This window comes from Fusarium mangiferae, assembly GCF_900044065.1.
Source record: "Fusarium mangiferae strain MRC7560 genome assembly, contig: FMAN_scaffold023, whole genome shotgun sequence".
NCBI classification, from domain to species: domain Eukaryota; kingdom Fungi; phylum Ascomycota; class Sordariomycetes; order Hypocreales; family Nectriaceae; genus Fusarium; species Fusarium mangiferae.
In genome coordinates, this window is record NW_024573943.1 from 255,899 (window position 1) to 273,885 (window position 17,987).

Here is a 17,987-nt window from a genome sequence, read left to right on the forward strand (position 1 = left end):
CCATGCGGCGCATTAAATAAGCACCATGAACTGGTAAATTTTAAAGTATACCTGCAGTCCTGTGAACCTTAATTCCTTTTCTTTTTTCTCTACTGCCGCGAGTGCACCATTTTATTTCCCGTTGTTTTGAAGTGGAAGACAATCGGATTGCACAATGGCGTTCTTTATCGATGGAAAGGACTGCATGGTAGGTCACTTGAGCTGTTGATGTTTGTATCAGGTTGTGTACTCACAAGTGTTTAGATCTCGGAATGGATCTTGCTGGCGGCCTCTTATGTCTTTGTCGGTCTTCGAATCTACGCTCGTCTTTTCCGTGCGCGAGAGAAGTTGACTTGGTCCGACTATCTTCTGCTTTTATCCGCCGTCGATGCTCTCGCCCTCATCATCTGCGACACTCTGACCTTCCAGATGGGTGTCATGGATGAGTATGAGACATCTGTCAAGCTGTCCAAGGCAAGATCATCTCAAGCACCACCAAGCATGACGCGACTAACTTGTCATCCAGATCTCCTTCGCCTCCAACTACTTCTACGATGTCGGCATGGGTTTCCCCAAGATGAGCATGCTTGCTTTCTACTGGGCCTACTTCCTCCCCTCCACAGGCATGAGCTCCGGTATGCGAAAGGCTCTATACGGCATCACTGCCTTTGTCTGCGCGTCATACATGGCAATTCTTTGGGACGATACCTTTTTCTGCGGAAAGGATGTCTCCGTTCAGTGGTCTCAGGAGGAGGGCGCTTGCAGTGTCTTCTATGCGCCTGAGCCCTTCATTCTCAACTTTACTCTCAACTTGGCTTGTTATCTTGCTGGTATGTTGACATTCCTTCCTGCATATTACACTTAACCAAAGACTAATTGGCCTTACAGTCTACGCCCTCCCTCTCATCCTGCTGGTCCAGGGTGTTCTTCAGCCCTCCAAGGGTGTCACTGCTACTTTCGTGCTTGGAGCTCTGACCATCTGCACTACCATTGTGCGATTTGTCACTCTCAAGGTTGGCACTGGCCAAGAGAATCTTGTTTGTAAGTCGTCTGTCTCTCAAATAACACCAGCTCGTCTGCTGACATCTTCTCCCTAGACCCTATGAGTATGCTGGAGATGGCACTTGCTATTACAGTTGTCGCGCTGCCGGGCTTGAAGCCACTTGTGGATCGCTCGCCTAAGCATGAGACGAGGAGCGAGGTGATTGAGATCAAGAACTAAGGAAGGACAATACTTTTGCCTGGACCTACAGCTACCTAGCTCGTTACTTCTCTTTCGCGAGAGTAACTGTTGTTCTCTTCTATAAAAGTGTTTTAAGCTGTGCTACACTTGTCCCATGCTCTGTGCAATAAATTGGCCGATTGAGGCTCGTTGGATTCTAATAATAGAACATGGCTTGCCTCGTGTCAAACAGTGGCTAGGTATCTTATCTCTGTGGCTGTGCTTAGTCGCCCACGCGTTAATGGCTATGTTTCGCGTTCACTGCGCTCTGTAGGGTAAATGGTAAGCCAGTCACTTGGAAGTTGGATCAACCTACATCCTGAAAGACTTGACAAGTGCAGAGAATAAAGCTTCAAGACTAGTGAAATTAGCGAGGGACTTATTCTTATTCTTATTTTCGATAACATTAAGATTAAACTGTGATTATTGGGTGACATTTCCATCTCCAAGTCGGGACATAGAAAATCCCGGGCCAACACCAAGAATTTGATTATGACATCGCGTCAGATTTCTTCGGGCTTTAGTCTCGTCCGAGTTATTCTCCAGATCAATGCCTGACCAATCATGTTGATGAAATGAGATCGTGCATGGAAAGTCAGGGGCAGCAAAGTTTCTCCAGTATCTACCCTATGATTAAATTAACTATAAATGATATCCAAGGCCCATTCATGTAAACAGCTTGACTCATCTCTATTACTTTCGTCCCGCAGCATCTTGAACTGCTCAAACATGGGAGTCTCAGCTGTTCCACCAATCGCCATCATCGGCGGTGGCCCATGCGGCCTCATGCTAGCACGTCTGCTCCAAACCGCAAGCATCAATTATGTCGTTTTTGAACGCGACGAATCTCCAACATCAACCCTCAGAAGCCAAGGCGGCACGCTAGACATCCACAAAGACTCAGGCCAAGAAGCGCTCCGTCGCGCATGTCTTCACGACCAGTTCAAGTCCTTAGCTCGATATGATGCAACAACCATGACCTTGATGGACTTTCAAGGGAAGTTCCGTGCATCATTCGGAGACGATGATGGTGGCGATAGACCAGAGATTGATCGTCGACAGCTGCGACAGTTGTTACTCAATTCTTTGCCGACGGATCGTATTCGCTGGGGAAAGATATTGGATGTTGTTGATAAGAAGGGAAATGGACAAGCGCGTGATTTGACTCTAAAGTTTCGCGATGGATCGACAGAGAGTGGCTTTCGACTTATTGTCGGAGCAGACGGTGCTTGGAGCAAAGTGCGCTCTCTCGTGAGTACTAACGATTTACATCAGTCAAATTCACAAGCTAACATTACTCCCAGGTTACTGACGCCAAGCCCACCTATTCTGGTAAATCATTTATTGAAGGCCGGATATCACCAGACAAATCAGAGTACAAACTCGCGCAACAAATAGCAGGCAAAGGAACAGCCATGGCGATGAGTGCTAAATCCACCCTCGCAGTGCAACAATTATCCGATGCATCATACCGGATATATATGGGCGTAGTGGCGCCTGAGTCCTTGACGCGTCCCGGTGGTGATGTTGATCCAAACGATATGGACAACGCGCGAAAAACAATGCTAGGACCAGGAGGCTTTTACGAGACTTGGACACAGGACTTGAGACGTTTGATCGAGGCTTCTGAGGGGCCGTGGCGACCCTGGCCACTTTATCGCCTCGACAAAACCCTCTTCTCTCCCAACGATGAAGATATACACGATGGCCGACCAAGATGGAAACGTGTTCCCGGCGTTGCTCTACTCGGCGACGCCGCGCATCTTGCTACTCCAAATGGTGAAGGCGTGAACCAAGCCATGTATGACGCGCTCGTATTATTCGACCAAATAATTGCTGAAACTGGGGCTTCTGGAGACAACTATGATCAGAAAGCTGATGCAGAAGCAATAGAACGAGCAATTGTTGCTTATGAGAAGGAGATGCGACCTAGAGCTTATGAGCATATCCAGAGCAGTATCGACATGGAAGATATGATGTATGCTGATGATGGGGCTCAGCGTATGATAGAGGCTTTCGAGAGTGCTCATGGCGAAAGCTAGTCTCACCGCTGCGTAACTTAGAAATAGAATAACAAGTCCTTTCCCCTTCGATAATGCCATTCCAGGGATTCCCAAGTCACGGACCAAGACCGCATTAATTCCGACGGCAGTGCATTCGTATCGTAACCAGTAAAATCATCTAAAAATCGGATTACTCCCCCCACATGTTTCCGTGGCGCACGACCAATCTAGATGACGTTAGCTCCCGTTACGTTCGAAAGCCGAAAAACCCACATAATTTTCGGGTTGTGGGATGGCCTAAGTGAACGCGAATGCTTCATTCTTTATGCCGCCACCAAGGCTGAGGCGGATGATCCACTCGGATCGGTGTTGCGTAACAGATGTGCAATCCTTGAATCTCCGAGCCACCAATCCGAGGAACTGCATTATACATAAAAGCTAGCCTAATCGCTTCTGGATATGCTTCTTTACAACCTTCTCACTCATCAATTCTTTATTCATCATGGTCTCTTTCAAGTCCCTCGCTTCAGCGGGTTTTGTTCTCGCTGGTCTTGTCTCTGCTCATCCTGGTGAGAAACATGATCACCAGAAGATCAAGAGACAGATCCAGACCCGCGACACTATCGCCAACTTGGGCCAGAGGTCATTGAACGCATGCTCTGGTTCTCTGCATGCTCGAGAGCTGAAGGCTCGTTCGATTGCTCGTCGAGCAGAAAAGGTTGAGAAGCTTCGCAAGAGACTTGGCATCAAGACTGGTATGCGACGAGATCCTTTCGGCTGTATTTTGATACTAACACTTTTCTATAGACGCCAGGAAGCACCGCCGTGATGAAGATGATATTGTCAAGTGGGAAGCTGTCAACCACAACAAGACTGGAGTCTCTAGCAACAACATGTTCACTCCTCTCGAAACTGTCTTTGGCGCCAACTCTAGCTGTATCCTATCCCCAGAGATCACTGCTGGACCTTACTACATCGTCGGCGAATACCTACGATCCAACGTCATCGAAACTGAATTCTGTGACGGCGTTCCTTTGTTCCTCGAGGTCCAATACGTCGACGTAGCTACCTGCAATGGAGTCCCCAACTTGGCCACCGACGTTTGGAACTGCAATGCTACTGGTGTTTACTCCGGGGTTAGCTCCCAAGCTGGTCTGAACACCACTTTCCTCCGTGGTATTCAGATCACCGACCACGATGGTGTTGTTCAGTTCGAGACCATCTTCCCCGGTCATTACGAAGGACGTGCTACCCATACTCATCTCCTCACCCACGCCAATGCATCGGTCTCATCCAACGGCACAATCCAGGTCTACAACAGCCCTGTTCAACACATCGGACAGCTTTTCTGGCCCGAGGATCTCCGTGAGGAAGTCGAGGCTCTTGCCCCTTACAACACCAACACGGTCGAGGTGACCACCAACGAGGAGGATATGTGGTCTGTTCTTCAGGCTGATGAGTCTTATGACCCCTTCCCTCAGTACGTCTACCTGGGAGACTCTGTTCAGGATGGAATCTTTGCTTGGATTCAGATTGGCATCAACACCACTGCCGACTACACCTCGGATGAATACTACGGTGTTGCTGGATACTTGGCTAGTGATGGTGGCCATGCCCTGGACAGCGGCATTGGTGGAGGCGGCGGCGGTGGCCAGGGAGGTCAGCCTCCTTCGGGCAGCGGAACCCCTCCTGCTGGCCAGCCCACTGGAACCCGCTCTGCTTAAGCAGGCAAGGACTATTACTCTGTGTGGGTTATTCACAGATTAATGGTCTGAACGACTTGCAAGGAAGAGAATCAGTGGGCGAGTGGAGATTCGTAGTTCGATGTCGCTCAAATGCAGGACGGGAAAGGGAAATCAGTAGCAAGTAGACTAAGTTGATTGAGAGATTAGGATAAATCTGCTGGAGAAAATCACGAATATCTCTGTCTCTTATGGAATCGATTTGTTTCTCCCCGAGTCCCATATTTGATCCTGGTATGCTGGGAAAGCGTGATCTAGCCCCTGCCATGCCATAGTGCAGAGGTGGAGTCTAGGCTAGCATTTAAGCATGGTTTATGGGAACAGGACTAGATACGGTATGAACCTCTATCTGATATAGTCTGTATATCCCGCTTTTGCCATCATTCTCATCCATACATAATTATTTTTCTACTTTGCCTCATTGCAAAATCTCCGTAATTATGCTGCAAGCTATTCTTCAATAGAAAATTCCTTAATTCAAGACTGCCGGTCCATCAGTCAACAAAGTAGAACTAGAAGGCTGCTTCCTTTCTTGTTCGTTGTTCGTCGTGCTGACCCCGTCTAACAGTGTGATGACAAAGGGGGATGGCGCGCTCGTGAGCACTTGAAAGGACCAAACGCTCCAGAAAGCGACCCCAATTGACATCGTATTGCCAATCGTCGTGACGTATACAAGGGATAGCTGGCTCTCGCTGTGTCGGTGGCAAAATTGAAGTAGAGTGCATCGAGGCAGATTGGTGACTGGTCCAGCTTAGTCAAGGTAAACACATAACTAATGTCTTATAATACTAGATAGAAGCAGATTGATAAGTACAGAGATAAAGGCGCATCCTATTAAGTCCTATTAAAGGCGCCTGTATTTAACGATTTGCATCCAATCAAGAGTAGCATATCTCTTTCGGGTGCTTATTCAGCTTCGCGCCGGTTGTGCTCCAAGTGACGCATTCTACTTACAAGCACTGCCAAGTTGAGTTTTTGAACATATTGAGAAAGAAACCAATGTGCTGGTTATAGCTGTTGCCGAATTCAGCTTCGGTGTGACGAATTAACTCACATGCCGCCACGTAATCGAAGTATGGTCATCCTCATGTGGTATCTCCGCAGAAATGCGGAGGACATCAATCGCTTGAGCTTAGCGGGCGCGCCTTGATCAAATGAGCTCAGTCAGGTCATACGTTACGCCCTGGGTCAAGAATAAACAAACTCGAAACTAAATTGGTGTCTTCCTCGAGTACAGCTATCAGTAGCAGTGCATTGATCTGTCGTGTAATCTGGAGGCCGTAGCCGTTTGGTGAAAATCCGTAGACTTTATGTGGGGTGTACTACTGAGACAACCCCAACTTCCGGGTCACAACGGAGGGCTTCTCAAGCCTGGCCGCCAAGTAGCTACTGTCCAATTTGTGGTGGCTTGGCTACAGAACGATGTGACCTCGTCTGCGATAAATTTTGCAGTCCATCAAGACTATTGGCCAGCAGCTAGAACGAAACATGGCTGAAATGGGTGCAGACAATATGCAGACTGTCACAGGCTACCGTTATAATGCCTACAATCTCGGGCCTCTTAGTCCTTATGGCTGAGCCGCTGGTTTAAGCTTGGTCAAGGGGGCTGAGCACTGCAGATTCACATAGATAACAAGACCATTCTGCTCATCGCAGTTTACATTCTCTTGGCTCAAGAAATGGCACATTAATAAAAGAACGTTCTCTTAAGTATTTAATTACTGAGAGTAACCGGAAGCTCAGAATATACTCCGTGCAATGGCACCCAAGTGCTGGTTCTCATCGATGGCAGTCTTGGTCACCACTCTCCATCTTTCAATCCAGCATGATCCCGTCAAGGATTTCTGCCGACGGTTTGGACACCAGACAGCAGTGGTAGATCGAAAACTCTACATCGATGGAGGACTGGTCAACTGGAAGCCATTAGAGACTGATCCAAAGAATTACACCAGTATGATACCTATCTGTCTCCTGCATGGCGTAAGATAACGGTTTTGCAGATACATGGTTAATGTGGCACGATCTTGATCACAATAGCAAGGATAATATGCCGCAGATTCATGCAAATCTCAGCAAGAATGTCTCGATTCCTTCAGTACATGGCGGTGCTCTTTGGGCAGATGACGTTAACTACCGTCTATTCCTTTTCGGCGGAGAATTCTTTAGCGGCAGCCCGACCACTTCGAACTTCATGTCCTACGATATATGGTACGATCAGTGGGATGACTTCGGACCGCCTTCCGATGACATCAAGCGCGTCAGCTACGGGGCTAGTACAACTGTGAAGGAGCGAGGAGAAGGGTAAGTCAATGGTTTATATGGCTTGCATGGTCTGCACGGAAAGTTCAGCACTAAGATCAATATCATAGGTACTATTACGGAGGCTACCTTTCGAGAGCCTCGGTGCCTGACTGGAGCGGCGAACGACATGCGACATCAGATCTGATCCGGTATCAGATGGACAGCAACACTTGGGCGAAACTATCAGGACCAGACGATACAAAACGTGCCGAAGGAGTCATGACCTTCATCCCGGCCAGTGACCGAGGAATGCTGGTCTACTTTGGTGGACTTCAGGATCCTGGTGATAATGGCACCATGGTCTCGCAGCCACTGGATCAGATATTCCTCTACGATATGATATCAAACAAGTGGCATGTTCAGAAAGCGAACGGGACCATTCCTGAGAGTCGGGCAAGATTCTGTGCTGGAGCTGTATGGGCGGAGGATCGTAGCAGCTACAACATGTAAGCGGCCCGGTCAGATTCACAAGCTTTAGCCCGTTCTTTAATGATGTTGACTTAAGCATAGATACATTAATGGAGGCCATGGACTAGAGGGGCCTGGTTTCGATGACGTCTATATCCTCTCCCTACCATCTTTCACATGGATCAAGAGCTATCCCCTCGACCAAAACGGCACAGGCTACTACCCATCTCATAGCCTATCATGTGATGTTGTCAACCAAGGCTCACAAATGCTTACTATCGGCGGAGCATTCCCAAAAGACGAAACATGCGACGTCGAAGAGGTCTGGGGCGTTCACAACATCGATTTAGGGAACCAGATCAAATCGAACTTCAAGAAGGTCTGGGCAGGCTATGAACCGAGTCTCTTCGGGTACAAGGTCCCTAGCTTCGTGACGAGCGTTATTGGAGGGACGGAAGATGGAGGTGCGACTAAGCTCAAGCCTGACTATGGCTTTGTCAACCATGATCTTGGCACATTGCTCGGTATGAAAGCAACTTTTACCAATCGTACAAGGCTTGATGATGGTCGCACTGATCCGAGGGCTTCTGAATCAGAAGGAGGATCAAGTTCAAACTCAGGACTGTCAAAAGGGGCGATTATTGGCATCGCCGTCGGTGCTGGAGTTGTTGTGCTGGCAGTAATAATTGGTCTGTGGCTACTCCGCAGGAAGCGAAAGATACAGCGTGATATCCAGTCAGCACCTACGACAGAATCATTTTACTCAGTCCCGTATATGCCGCAAACCTCGAGCCCGCTACACTTTCCTCAATCTCCCGACAGATGGCGCCGCGGAAGTCCCGGAGTTGGAGAGTATGAGGGGGAACACCCAGGTCAGGTTCACTACTGGAGACCGTTTCAGGTTAACGTGGAGCCGTGTGAGATGGACGGGCAAGGGACTAGATCGCCCGAGACTCACGCCGAGATCGATTTTGTTACAAACCGTGGAACATATCACTGAGCCGCTGGTAGGACAGTGATAAACGAGAATTAATTGATCAGAGAACACACAGCCACAGAGTGCCTGAGGGCACGTCTACACGATATGATAAGTAATTAATGAGATTTATTATATAAGAGATTATGTATGGTTGTGCGATTCAATACACACTATGTTTACCTTGGGTATTTTTAAACGATGTTATTGCTCCTCCATGCTCTTGGCGAATGCAACTCCTCCTCGCTCTCACTCATGGCTGTTTTCGTTATCTTGACCTCCCACTTAGTCTCCTTCTTAATGCCCAGCTTAAGATCACTTGGTTGTCTCGAGTCAAACCCCGACCCTTTCTTTTCAGGGCCATCCTGACGACTCACTGACGAGAGTGTGTATGCCTCCCGACTTGAGAAGGCTCTCGGTGTCCCGGGCCCAGGAGTACGCGGTGATGATCCGTAGCCAGATGGACCGAGTGATAGAGGCTTGCTGGTCAGGTTCAGGCGGAAGGCGATTTGTTTGATCAGAGGCCGCAGGGTTGCTAAGCTGCTTGCTGTGATGGCCAGTCCTTGCTCGATTGTTGACCAGATGGCTATATCAGTGGTATTCCCTGGTAGTGAACGGTTAGCTAAGCGGCAAGTAAGTAGAGGGGATCTTGCGCTTACAGAGGAAATCGGGATCTCCAAGGAGGTGCAAGTATGGGAATCGAGCAATGACGGCTGCGCTAGCACTATATGCATTGTCAGTAGAGTTTTGTCACCGTGGTATGGATGAGACGTACATGCAACCCATAGCGAGTAGAGGGATGAGTGAGTATTTCGTTCGCTTGTGCAGCTGCAGATTCCATACAATCCACCCAGGAAGCAGCGCAAACACGAGGTCAGAGCCAACAGCGAAGACACTATAGAGAGCTGCCAGTCCAATGACGACACCGGGATCAATACATTTGCCATCTTGGTCCTTGTTCCAGAAGTACGATATAGGATGGCACTGGAATAAGGTGACGAAGAAGAAGATGCCGCACGAGAGGGCAGTCGAAAACATGGCGAGGTAGATGGTCCATCGTTGGATCTTTTCGGTTGTGACTCTGAGCAGGAAGTAGCCGATGGAGAGTTTGCAGGATATCATGGTGAGGGCGTATCCGAGGTAACAGAACCACCAACACATCATCGCAGTGTGGATCTGATTGGTCTCGAGATCGTCGTGGTGTCTTCCCGTGCCGAACGTGATACCTACAGTCGATGAAGTCGCATAGCAAGTGAAGAATACCTAAGAGAAATGGGATGTCAATTGCTGAAAACCTGGTACCCCCTGAGGCTCAACATACCATAGCGATGACCATCAACCAGTCGTCCTTTCTGAATCCATTGACCATAAACAACCGAACATAGCATCTCAAAAGACAAGTGACCAGCGCCATGGCGAAGAATGTGATATTCACCGCCATGAGCTGCGGCCCTCGATTCGCAATGTGAGCTGCCATAATGGGGGGCCAGATCAATTGATGGTTTCTGCGCAAATAAAGTTTGGCAGGATGGAAATCCTGCCAAGAAACAAGTTCCTGGGGGCGATGGGAAACTTTATATGAAACGGTGGATTTGCTAATTACTGTGCTCTATTCAGTATTATACCTGCTAGCACTGTACTAATCGTTGCATTACGTTCTAATTGCGGTATTGCTGTCCGACTGCAACGGCTGCGGTGCCCCGTATGCGGCCAAGATAAGATAGCTCGGTGCATAATTTGATGCAGACAGAAATGATAGTTTGCCTGTACGCTTGATAGTGGTCTGTCCGTTAGTCCGGCTTTCTGTCGCCCAGCGTTAGCGTTCCGGTACTATTCACTTAGTGTCTCCCGTTCAAGGAGGTTCAACGGCACTCGCCAAGGATCTGAAACAGACTTGGTGTGCGTCTGCCAGGGGAGTTGCCCCATTTGGCGTACATCCGATGTAACCTCTGCTAAATTCCGCGTTTGACTAGACCAACTCTGGCTCGGCCCCGTTGATCATGAACAAGCACCTGCTACGTTGAGCCCCTATAATGTTTGAACATAAAGACCTCAAAAGAGAAAAACAAGTACCGGTGGCCGGAAGAAACACCCAAAGGAACCAGTAATTCCGGATATCCAGGTGATATGGAACGTCCATGTATAGAAACACTGGGCTTCACGTGGCAGACTCTCCACTGCATCTGGAATGATGAGATCAGGGATTAGTGGGGCGAAACAAGGGGTAATCTAGTTAAAAGAGGGGAACTGACCATTGTTCACATGCAAAGATGTTGGATGTGCCGATGTTATAGCTTCCCTCTCGGCTCTAGCATGGAAAGCCAATTGCCACAAAGTCAAGTAACCAAGGAAACGCTTTAACAATTATTGTGTAATTGGGTACTTTATACTTGCACACGGATACTGGATATCGTATCAGGTTACATAAAGACCCACGGATAAGGATTTCCTCCAGGTTTGCCCCTGTCCCACTTATCAGGGCAGTACATCCCCACCTGTCTACCCGATAGGGCGGTATATCCGACTTACTCACTCGCATTTTTTGACAATAAGAGGGGACGTATACCTCTTGGTGGCTCATGTGGTGAGTGCAATTAATATGCATCTATGCTATAAGGGTGCGTCTGTCACTTATACAAGATCGAATAACCCCAATGCGAATGACTTACTATAATTGCATCTACGTCCGCTCGACATGTGGACTTGGTGTTGAGATAACGAAAGGACTTCCAACAAAGGCTACGATGATGTCACCCAGTCCCGTTTCGAGAGCCAAATGGATTTGTTTCAGGTCTCGTACGTCAACTAGCTTGGCGTTTCAAATTCGTAGTCTAGTGCTAGACCCGCCAACGTGGTTGCTTAGTGGGAGGCTACTGCAAAGATTACCCTGGAGTGCGCATTTTTTAGCCATGGAACCAGCATTAATATGCGTCCTCTCGTTTCTTCATAAGAAACCTCATCTCTATGTGAACTCGCTTTAATAGCATAGATACCACAGCCTCGTTTATTATGATATGTTTATTCTATGCCGAGTTATCATACGTGCAGTGACTATTGAATGCCATTATGGCACTGCATTCTTGACAGTTTGATCGTCTGTTTCCAAAACCTACATACCTAGTCAGAATTAACATGTCAATGTTTCATCCCTAATACAAGTGACGTATTAGATGATTTCAGATGGTAGAGCGGACTCCAACCTTCCAAATTCGAAGGTCAAGTAATGACGGGACATCCACAAAAACATACAGTACTAAGTGCCTCAGTCTCACCTCGAAGTTAAACAGAGCAAGGACATTATGTCGCAATATCATAGCCTCTAAGTCCAGTATGGGACAAGTAGAATTGAGCATCTAAAGAAACTATTCTGAAAATAAATAAAGACAAATGATATAACCTCTACCTAAGAATGAAAATAATGTAATTACTAAGGAACATATTCGTTCCGTCAGTACTGGTAAGGACTGGCACCCAAAAGCGCGGAAGGAGCAAAATCAGCCGCAGCAGGGTTCAAAGAGCCAAAGCGCTCAAAGATAGCAGCCATAGAATTATGCGCTGGCTGCAGGCCGCCATCAACCCAACCTCCGAGGAATGACGTGCAGTCACTGTTGATCAGAACTCGAGAGCTCGAAGTATCGTTGAGTTTCTGGTAGTCATAGAACATGGAAGAGATGAGCTTGTCCTGTCCTGGGAGCCCGAGGGAGAATGCACCGTAGGAATACTGATCGAGAGGCCAGTGAACGAGGTAGACGTCATCGTCAGTTACTGGGTCGAGGAAGTCGGCGTAGTTGGGATAGCTGCTATCTCGCATGATACGAGCAATCTGCTCCTTGAGGATAGAGAGCAGCTTGTGAGGATCTTGGATGGCCAAGATGGTCTGCGAGAGATCCTCCCACGCGTACGTGAGAAGAACCATGCCGTAGTCTGGATGTCCGTAGTCTAGCGTGTAAGCCTGGGGAAGGTCTGTATCAGACAGAATGACACGAGGGAAATCAGCAGGCTGATCACTCCAGAACTTCTTCGTGCGGATGAAGAGCTTGGAGGAGGCAGTCATGTGGAGGTCGGTGATACCACGGTTAACAGCAGTTGACATGATGGGCTCGTTGGTTGTGTCCGAGACATCTGCAAAGGCAAAGTTCATGGCTCGGCTCGAGGTGCCAACAACAGCAAAGTCATACTGGGCCTGGTCAGCGGTGGAATTACCGTCATCAGAAGATGGAGTCTCCTGGATAACAACGTAATCAACATCGCCACCGCCACCGCTGGTGATCTTGGCAACAGTGTCAAACTTGGTCTTGAGGCCGAGATCAGTAGCTTTCTGCCAAATGGCGTTGGCTAACTCCCGTATGCCAGTTGCTTGTAGACCATCATCAGTCATCTTAGCAAAGATAGCCTGGTCTGACTCGAGACCATTGACAATGAGACGAAAGATGGAGTTGAAGCCAGCAGAGTAAACCGCACCAAAGCCACCTGAACCAACACCGAGAGTACCAAACCGCTCAAAGTCATCTTCGGTCCAGACCTGGCCACCAGGAACGTCCCACTCGTGCTTCTCTCCAAAAATGCGCTGGAGTGCAGTGTAGAAACTGTCGTTGCCAAACTCATCGAGGTACTTTTGCCATTCCGGGATGACTTGATTGCGGGTGTCGACGTCAGATGAACTGAGCCACTTTGTGAGCTGCGTAGCCGCAGTGATGGACTGAGAACCGCCAGTCAAGCCCTGAGAAATGAGAGAACCCCAGCCGTTGCTGACCTTCTCGAAACCTTTGACAGTGACGTTCTGGCTGATCCAGGAGGTAGGAGTTTCTTGGTAGAAGACGATAGTGGGTACTTTGCCTGGATCAGGGAAGTTCTGAATGAAGGTATAGTTGAACTCATTGGCATAGTAGTAGAGAAGATCCTCAGAAGGGGGAAAACGCATGGCTCCCATCTCAGCAACGTTGACCCCATCAGGGGTCTGAAGGGTTCGGAGACGACCGCCAACATCGTCGGTGGCTTCGATCAACGTGACATCAGCGCCAGCCTTAACAAGGTTGAAAGCCAGAACAACGTTGGTGATGCCACCACCGACAAGAGCGATAGAGAAGTTTGAGGGGAGAGTTCCAAGTGGCTGGTCGATATCACCCGCGGCCTGGTTCCATGCCGAGTACACGATCTGAGGTGTATCGACCCAGGCCTGGGGACGGACCTTTTGCTCGCCGGCCTTGGAGGACTGCCTTTTGGCAAAGTGAGAGTTGAAGACTGGCTTGGATCGAGGGATGGTGCGATCCTTTTCAGAATGCTTGTGAGAGTCTCGCTTGTTATTGAAGCTGAAGAAACGCATGGTGAACGATTGAATAAGATTTGTTGGAAGAATGGTAATGAACTTGAAATGAGTGAGTGAGTGAGCGAGTGAGTGAGTGGATTGTAATAATATTCCGAATGACGAGATATCTATCTGTATTTATAGCTAGTCAAACTAATAATTTGTCTACTGGCACAAAGATTTGCAAGTCTTTGTCAAGGTGTTATCATAGCTTCACCTCAACTGCCGAGAGTGACCTTAGACTCTTTCAGAATACTGATATACAAGCGAGAAGCACGACTACCCAAATTAACTACCGATAGCCACATAAACACCCGAACGTGAGGTTTATTATCAGTCCGTGGACTCCTCTCACTGTGAGAGCTTAATCCAGCCGAGAGAACCTAGAATGACACTGTCAGACTCCCATGCGTGGTGGATATCCAACAGCTAATTTGCCCCAAGGAGACGACATCCCGGGTCGAGACTCATGTCTAAATTAATCGTCAATCAGGACAGAAGCAACACTCGCACGTTCCAAGACAGCAAAACTCTGTTTCAGTGTGATATTGGGAACTCTGTCGATGAACCCTTGCCGTTGACCTGAGGAGCATTCCGAGAAGGACCTGGGAATGTCACCATCTCGATGCCCAACGGAGGGTGAGAAGCTGATACGAGTCAAGTGGCACCACATCCAGCTCTGTCAAGATAGGTTTTGTGCGTGTGAGAGTCCAAGGGGAAATTGCCGTGTCGAATTACCTGGACTCGCTTGCCCAACTACCTCGCCATCTCGCATATACACGAATCAGAAGACTCACGCAAACCTCCGATCATCCCGACAAGAGACCAAATTCGGCTTGGCAGAGCAGGAGATGCACAGATTTTCATTCGTCTGTACAGAGAGAAAAGCTAAATGTATAGTATTGACACTAGGATGATAGATATATACAGGGATAGATACGTCTCGTCTGATGTTAAGGGATGGCCCTAGTCTCTTACCTAATGATTAGCCATCCAAATCATCTATGTATTGCTTTCTATTTGGTCGGAATATCGGGATCAGCACCCTTGCGTAGCTCCCGTGCGGCAGGACGGGAGCGCGGCAAGTCAAATTGGCTGCCAAACAACCTCCAGTATCCATCCCCAGTGCATCGATGGCATTTCCCCTTGTAGAAGGTGGTCTTTGCTGCAGTGAATGAAAGGAACAATGATGGATCCCCTAAAAGTTTATATTCTGGACAAAGTACCTATTTGCAGCGTTCTGTCGGCCCGAAAATGCATTCAGTGGAATCTTTATTGGTCAGTGCGATTATCCTGGTCTGGCTGACGCTGTCTCAACTCGATGTCACTAATTCTCGTTAAGTGGGCTGAGAGACTGATGAGAGTCCTTGATACTGACTGGTTCTAGAACGACGAAAAATCTTGATTTGATAGACAGGGGGGTCTTATTTTAAGCTGTCACTATCGACTGTGGTCCGCAATGGCACTCTCAGAGTCTTATCCGCTGCCTGTCATCCAATCAGCTAAAGCCTGTCACCGCGAACATGGGTCAATGGTCGATCCCCTGTGAACTCTAAGGGCGCTATGGTGAGGTGCAATTCGTTGCATTGTGAGCGTGGCCACTTATAGTTTTGCAAACTTATCACAGTGATATTTATCGACTGTCGAGAGATTGGGCTCGGCACGACGTAACTTGTTGTGAGGAACTGAACTGGGGCATAACTAGCCGAGGGAGAAGGGGGAGGAGGAGACAAGATGCTGATTGGCTGGCTTGGTATTGAGACAGAAGAGAGGTCAAGAGGAAGAATAGTATGATCTTGACTAAATGGTTATTTAAGCTCGATATCATCGTCAAAAAGACACTGATATTTTTCTACAGCAAGTTCGACATCATGAATTCCAAGTATGCGCTCGCAATCCTTTGGCCCACGGCCATTGCCGCCCTCACTAGTTCCAACTCTTCGTCCTCTTCCATTCTCTTGGACAACCAAGACCAAATCTTCTCAGTGGATGGCTCGCAGTATCTCGCAGTCACCTCTGATATTCTATCTTCTGTTTCGTACTCCTCAGATCCTGCCCAAGGACCTGTTACCTACATCTCGGGTCTACTCTCCAGCACTACAGCTGATGAACTTGAAGACGTTGTCAAGAGCTCACTCGAGCAGGATGATGTTTTTACCGAGGCCTTCCTCGGAACTGTCCTTGTCAGTACGGGCGATGAAGGAGATCTTGACTCTTCTGTCGTGAGCTACTTCAGTAGCCTCAACGCAACTGTCATCTACGGAGGAGAGGATGGCCCGAGCCTCTGCGGCAACTCTACCTTGACTCCATGCCCCATGTTTGGCCTTGCAGACGGTGATAGCATCCGTTTGAGCAAAGTCTTCCGCTTGTATGTCGATACCTACAGAACATTTATGGTTGGAACATACGAAGCGGGAGATGGGTATCGCACTTTGTCTTATTCCAACTCAGAATGGGCCGCCCCGTCTATCCCTGTCCCCTCGAGACTGTATAGCATCGAAGATGACAGACCTCTCGCTGGAAAGCGTATTGGAGTCAAGGACATATACGATCTAGAGGGCATACAAACGACAGCTGGTAGCTTAGCGTACGCATCCCTTCATTCAAAGGCCGATACAACAGCCCCAGCTCTCCAGCGCATCATTGACCAGGGCGGAGTCGTGGTCGGAAAGCAGAAAACAGCCCAGTTCGCCTCACCTCAGAGCCCTTGGGATTGGAATGACGCGTTCTACCCTCGCAATCCTCGTGGTGATACGTTCCTCACATGTTCTGCATCCTCTGCTGGAAGTGCCTGCTCCATCGCTGCGTACGACTGGCTTGACTTTGCTGTTGGTACCGACACCGGCAAGTCTATCAGAGAACCCGCTGCCGTTGCCGGCATTTTCGGTAACAGACCTTCTCAAGGGATGATTGTTATGGATAACATCGTCACCAACGCATTCAACACGGACACTGCTGGCCTCTTTGCACGCGATCCTGTTGCTTGGGCCAAGTTTGCAAAGGCCTGGTACGATCCTTCGCTTCATCAAGACACGTCGATCAACGGACTGCCTGCGCTGTCAGTTCCTGATGCCCAGACATTCCCCAAGCGTCTCCTCTATCCTGTTGATCATCTGCCAATGCAGAACCCAGCTGCTGAAGCCATCCTACAGAAGTTCCTGGATGATGTAGCAGATGCTGTTGGTGTCACTGTCGACAAGATCAACTTGACGCAGACTATTGAGGAGACCCTGGACCGCCCGCTGCGGGGCATGCTTGACGATCTTACTGTCCTATGGACCCACGATCTGATAACTGAGACGGCCGAGCCACTCATTTCCAGCTATAGCCCGGGGTTCCCTCCCATCGACGAGCCCTACCGATCATTCTTCCGCAATGCAGTGGCAGACGATAGCAGCTACAAGTCCGCCATGGCAAACCGCACTCGTGATGCAGCTCTCTGGCACAAACAAGTACTCTTCTCGACAAACAGCTCCTGCTCCGAGTCGATCCTTCTCTACGACATCGGTACAGGTGGTCTTCCGTCCTTTCGCGAGAAAGACCTGAACGACTCACCAGGTGCTGCATCCCCTATCGATCCTCGAGGTCCCAAAGCGGTATCGACCATTTCATCTTACTTTGGGGACGTCGATATCACGGTTCCCATTGGACAGGTTACTTACCAGAGCAATGTCACGTTTCAGGAAGAGGTCATGCCGGTTACTGTTAACATGGTGGCTAAGAGAGGATGCGACTTTGTTCTGTTCAATCTAATCAATAAGCTGGTTTTTAAAGGTGTCTTACGTTCTGTGAATACAGGAAAGCAGCCTTTCCAGGAATAAGCACCTGAGTCACCTTCACTATAGAGAGTTTACCTGTAGACAAAATTTTTTAATATCTCTCTACGATATCGTTGCTTCATCAATGATCTCCTATATAATTTATATAACTTGTGTATCTGACTTAGTATTCTGGCAATGACCTCAAACTCAATAGCTTCAACTAGATATAGCTTAGTTAGTGGCCCACTTAGCGATACCGTCTATAGAGGCGGAGCTAAAGGACTATACAG

General features: G+C 48.5%; 7 protein-coding genes across 7 annotated transcripts; 5 read left to right on the forward strand and 2 right to left on the reverse strand.

The window, feature by feature from the left end:
- Window positions 1–154: 154 nt before the first annotated feature.
- Window positions 155–1,201, forward strand: FMAN_05194 (uncharacterized protein; the record flags this gene model as incomplete). The annotated part of the gene is made up of 5 exons (XM_041825753.1): window positions 155–187; window positions 244–453; window positions 506–809; window positions 868–1,020; window positions 1,077–1,201. 5 exons carry the CDS (start codon window positions 155–157, stop codon window positions 1,199–1,201), a joined length of 825 nt encoding a protein of 274 aa, XP_041691102.1.
- A 648-nt stretch (window positions 1,202–1,849) lies between these two features.
- FMAN_05195 (related to tetracycline resistance protein from transposon Tn4351/Tn4400) lies at window positions 1,850–3,243 on the forward strand (the record flags this gene model as incomplete). The annotated part of the gene is made up of 2 exons (XM_041825754.1): window positions 1,850–2,452; window positions 2,506–3,243. The coding sequence occupies 2 exons, from the start codon at window positions 1,850–1,852 to the stop codon at window positions 3,241–3,243; spliced, it is 1,341 nt and encodes a 446-aa protein (XP_041691103.1).
- A 463-nt stretch (window positions 3,244–3,706) lies between these two features.
- FMAN_05196 (uncharacterized protein) lies at window positions 3,707–4,928 on the forward strand (the record flags this gene model as incomplete). Its single annotated transcript, XM_041825755.1, has 2 exons — window positions 3,707–3,959; window positions 4,012–4,928. The coding sequence occupies 2 exons, from the start codon at window positions 3,707–3,709 to the stop codon at window positions 4,926–4,928; spliced, it is 1,170 nt and encodes a 389-aa protein (XP_041691104.1).
- Window positions 4,929–6,704: 1,776 nt separating this feature from the next.
- On the forward strand, window positions 6,705–8,655 carry FMAN_05197 (uncharacterized protein; the record flags this gene model as incomplete). The annotated part of the gene is made up of 4 exons (XM_041825757.1): window positions 6,705–6,897; window positions 6,947–7,247; window positions 7,316–7,693; window positions 7,758–8,655. The coding sequence occupies 4 exons, from the start codon at window positions 6,705–6,707 to the stop codon at window positions 8,653–8,655; spliced, it is 1,770 nt and encodes a 589-aa protein (XP_041691105.1).
- A 170-nt stretch (window positions 8,656–8,825) lies between these two features.
- On the reverse strand, window positions 8,826–10,108 carry FMAN_05198 (uncharacterized protein; the record flags this gene model as incomplete). Its single annotated transcript, XM_041825758.1, has 4 exons — window positions 8,826–9,235; window positions 9,291–9,355; window positions 9,407–9,894; window positions 9,953–10,108. 4 exons carry the CDS (start codon window positions 10,106–10,108, stop codon window positions 8,826–8,828), a joined length of 1,119 nt encoding a protein of 372 aa, XP_041691106.1.
- A 1,971-nt stretch (window positions 10,109–12,079) lies between these two features.
- Window positions 12,080–13,954, reverse strand: FMAN_05199 (uncharacterized protein; the record flags this gene model as incomplete). Its single annotated transcript, XM_041825759.1, has 1 exon — window positions 12,080–13,954. One exon carries the CDS (start codon window positions 13,952–13,954, stop codon window positions 12,080–12,082), a length of 1,875 nt encoding a protein of 624 aa, XP_041691107.1.
- A 1,853-nt stretch (window positions 13,955–15,807) lies between these two features.
- On the forward strand, window positions 15,808–17,757 carry FMAN_05200 (uncharacterized protein; the record flags this gene model as incomplete). The annotated part of the gene is made up of 1 exon (XM_041825760.1): window positions 15,808–17,757. One exon carries the CDS (start codon window positions 15,808–15,810, stop codon window positions 17,755–17,757), a length of 1,950 nt encoding a protein of 649 aa, XP_041691108.1.
- Window positions 17,758–17,987: the final 230 nt, after the last annotated feature.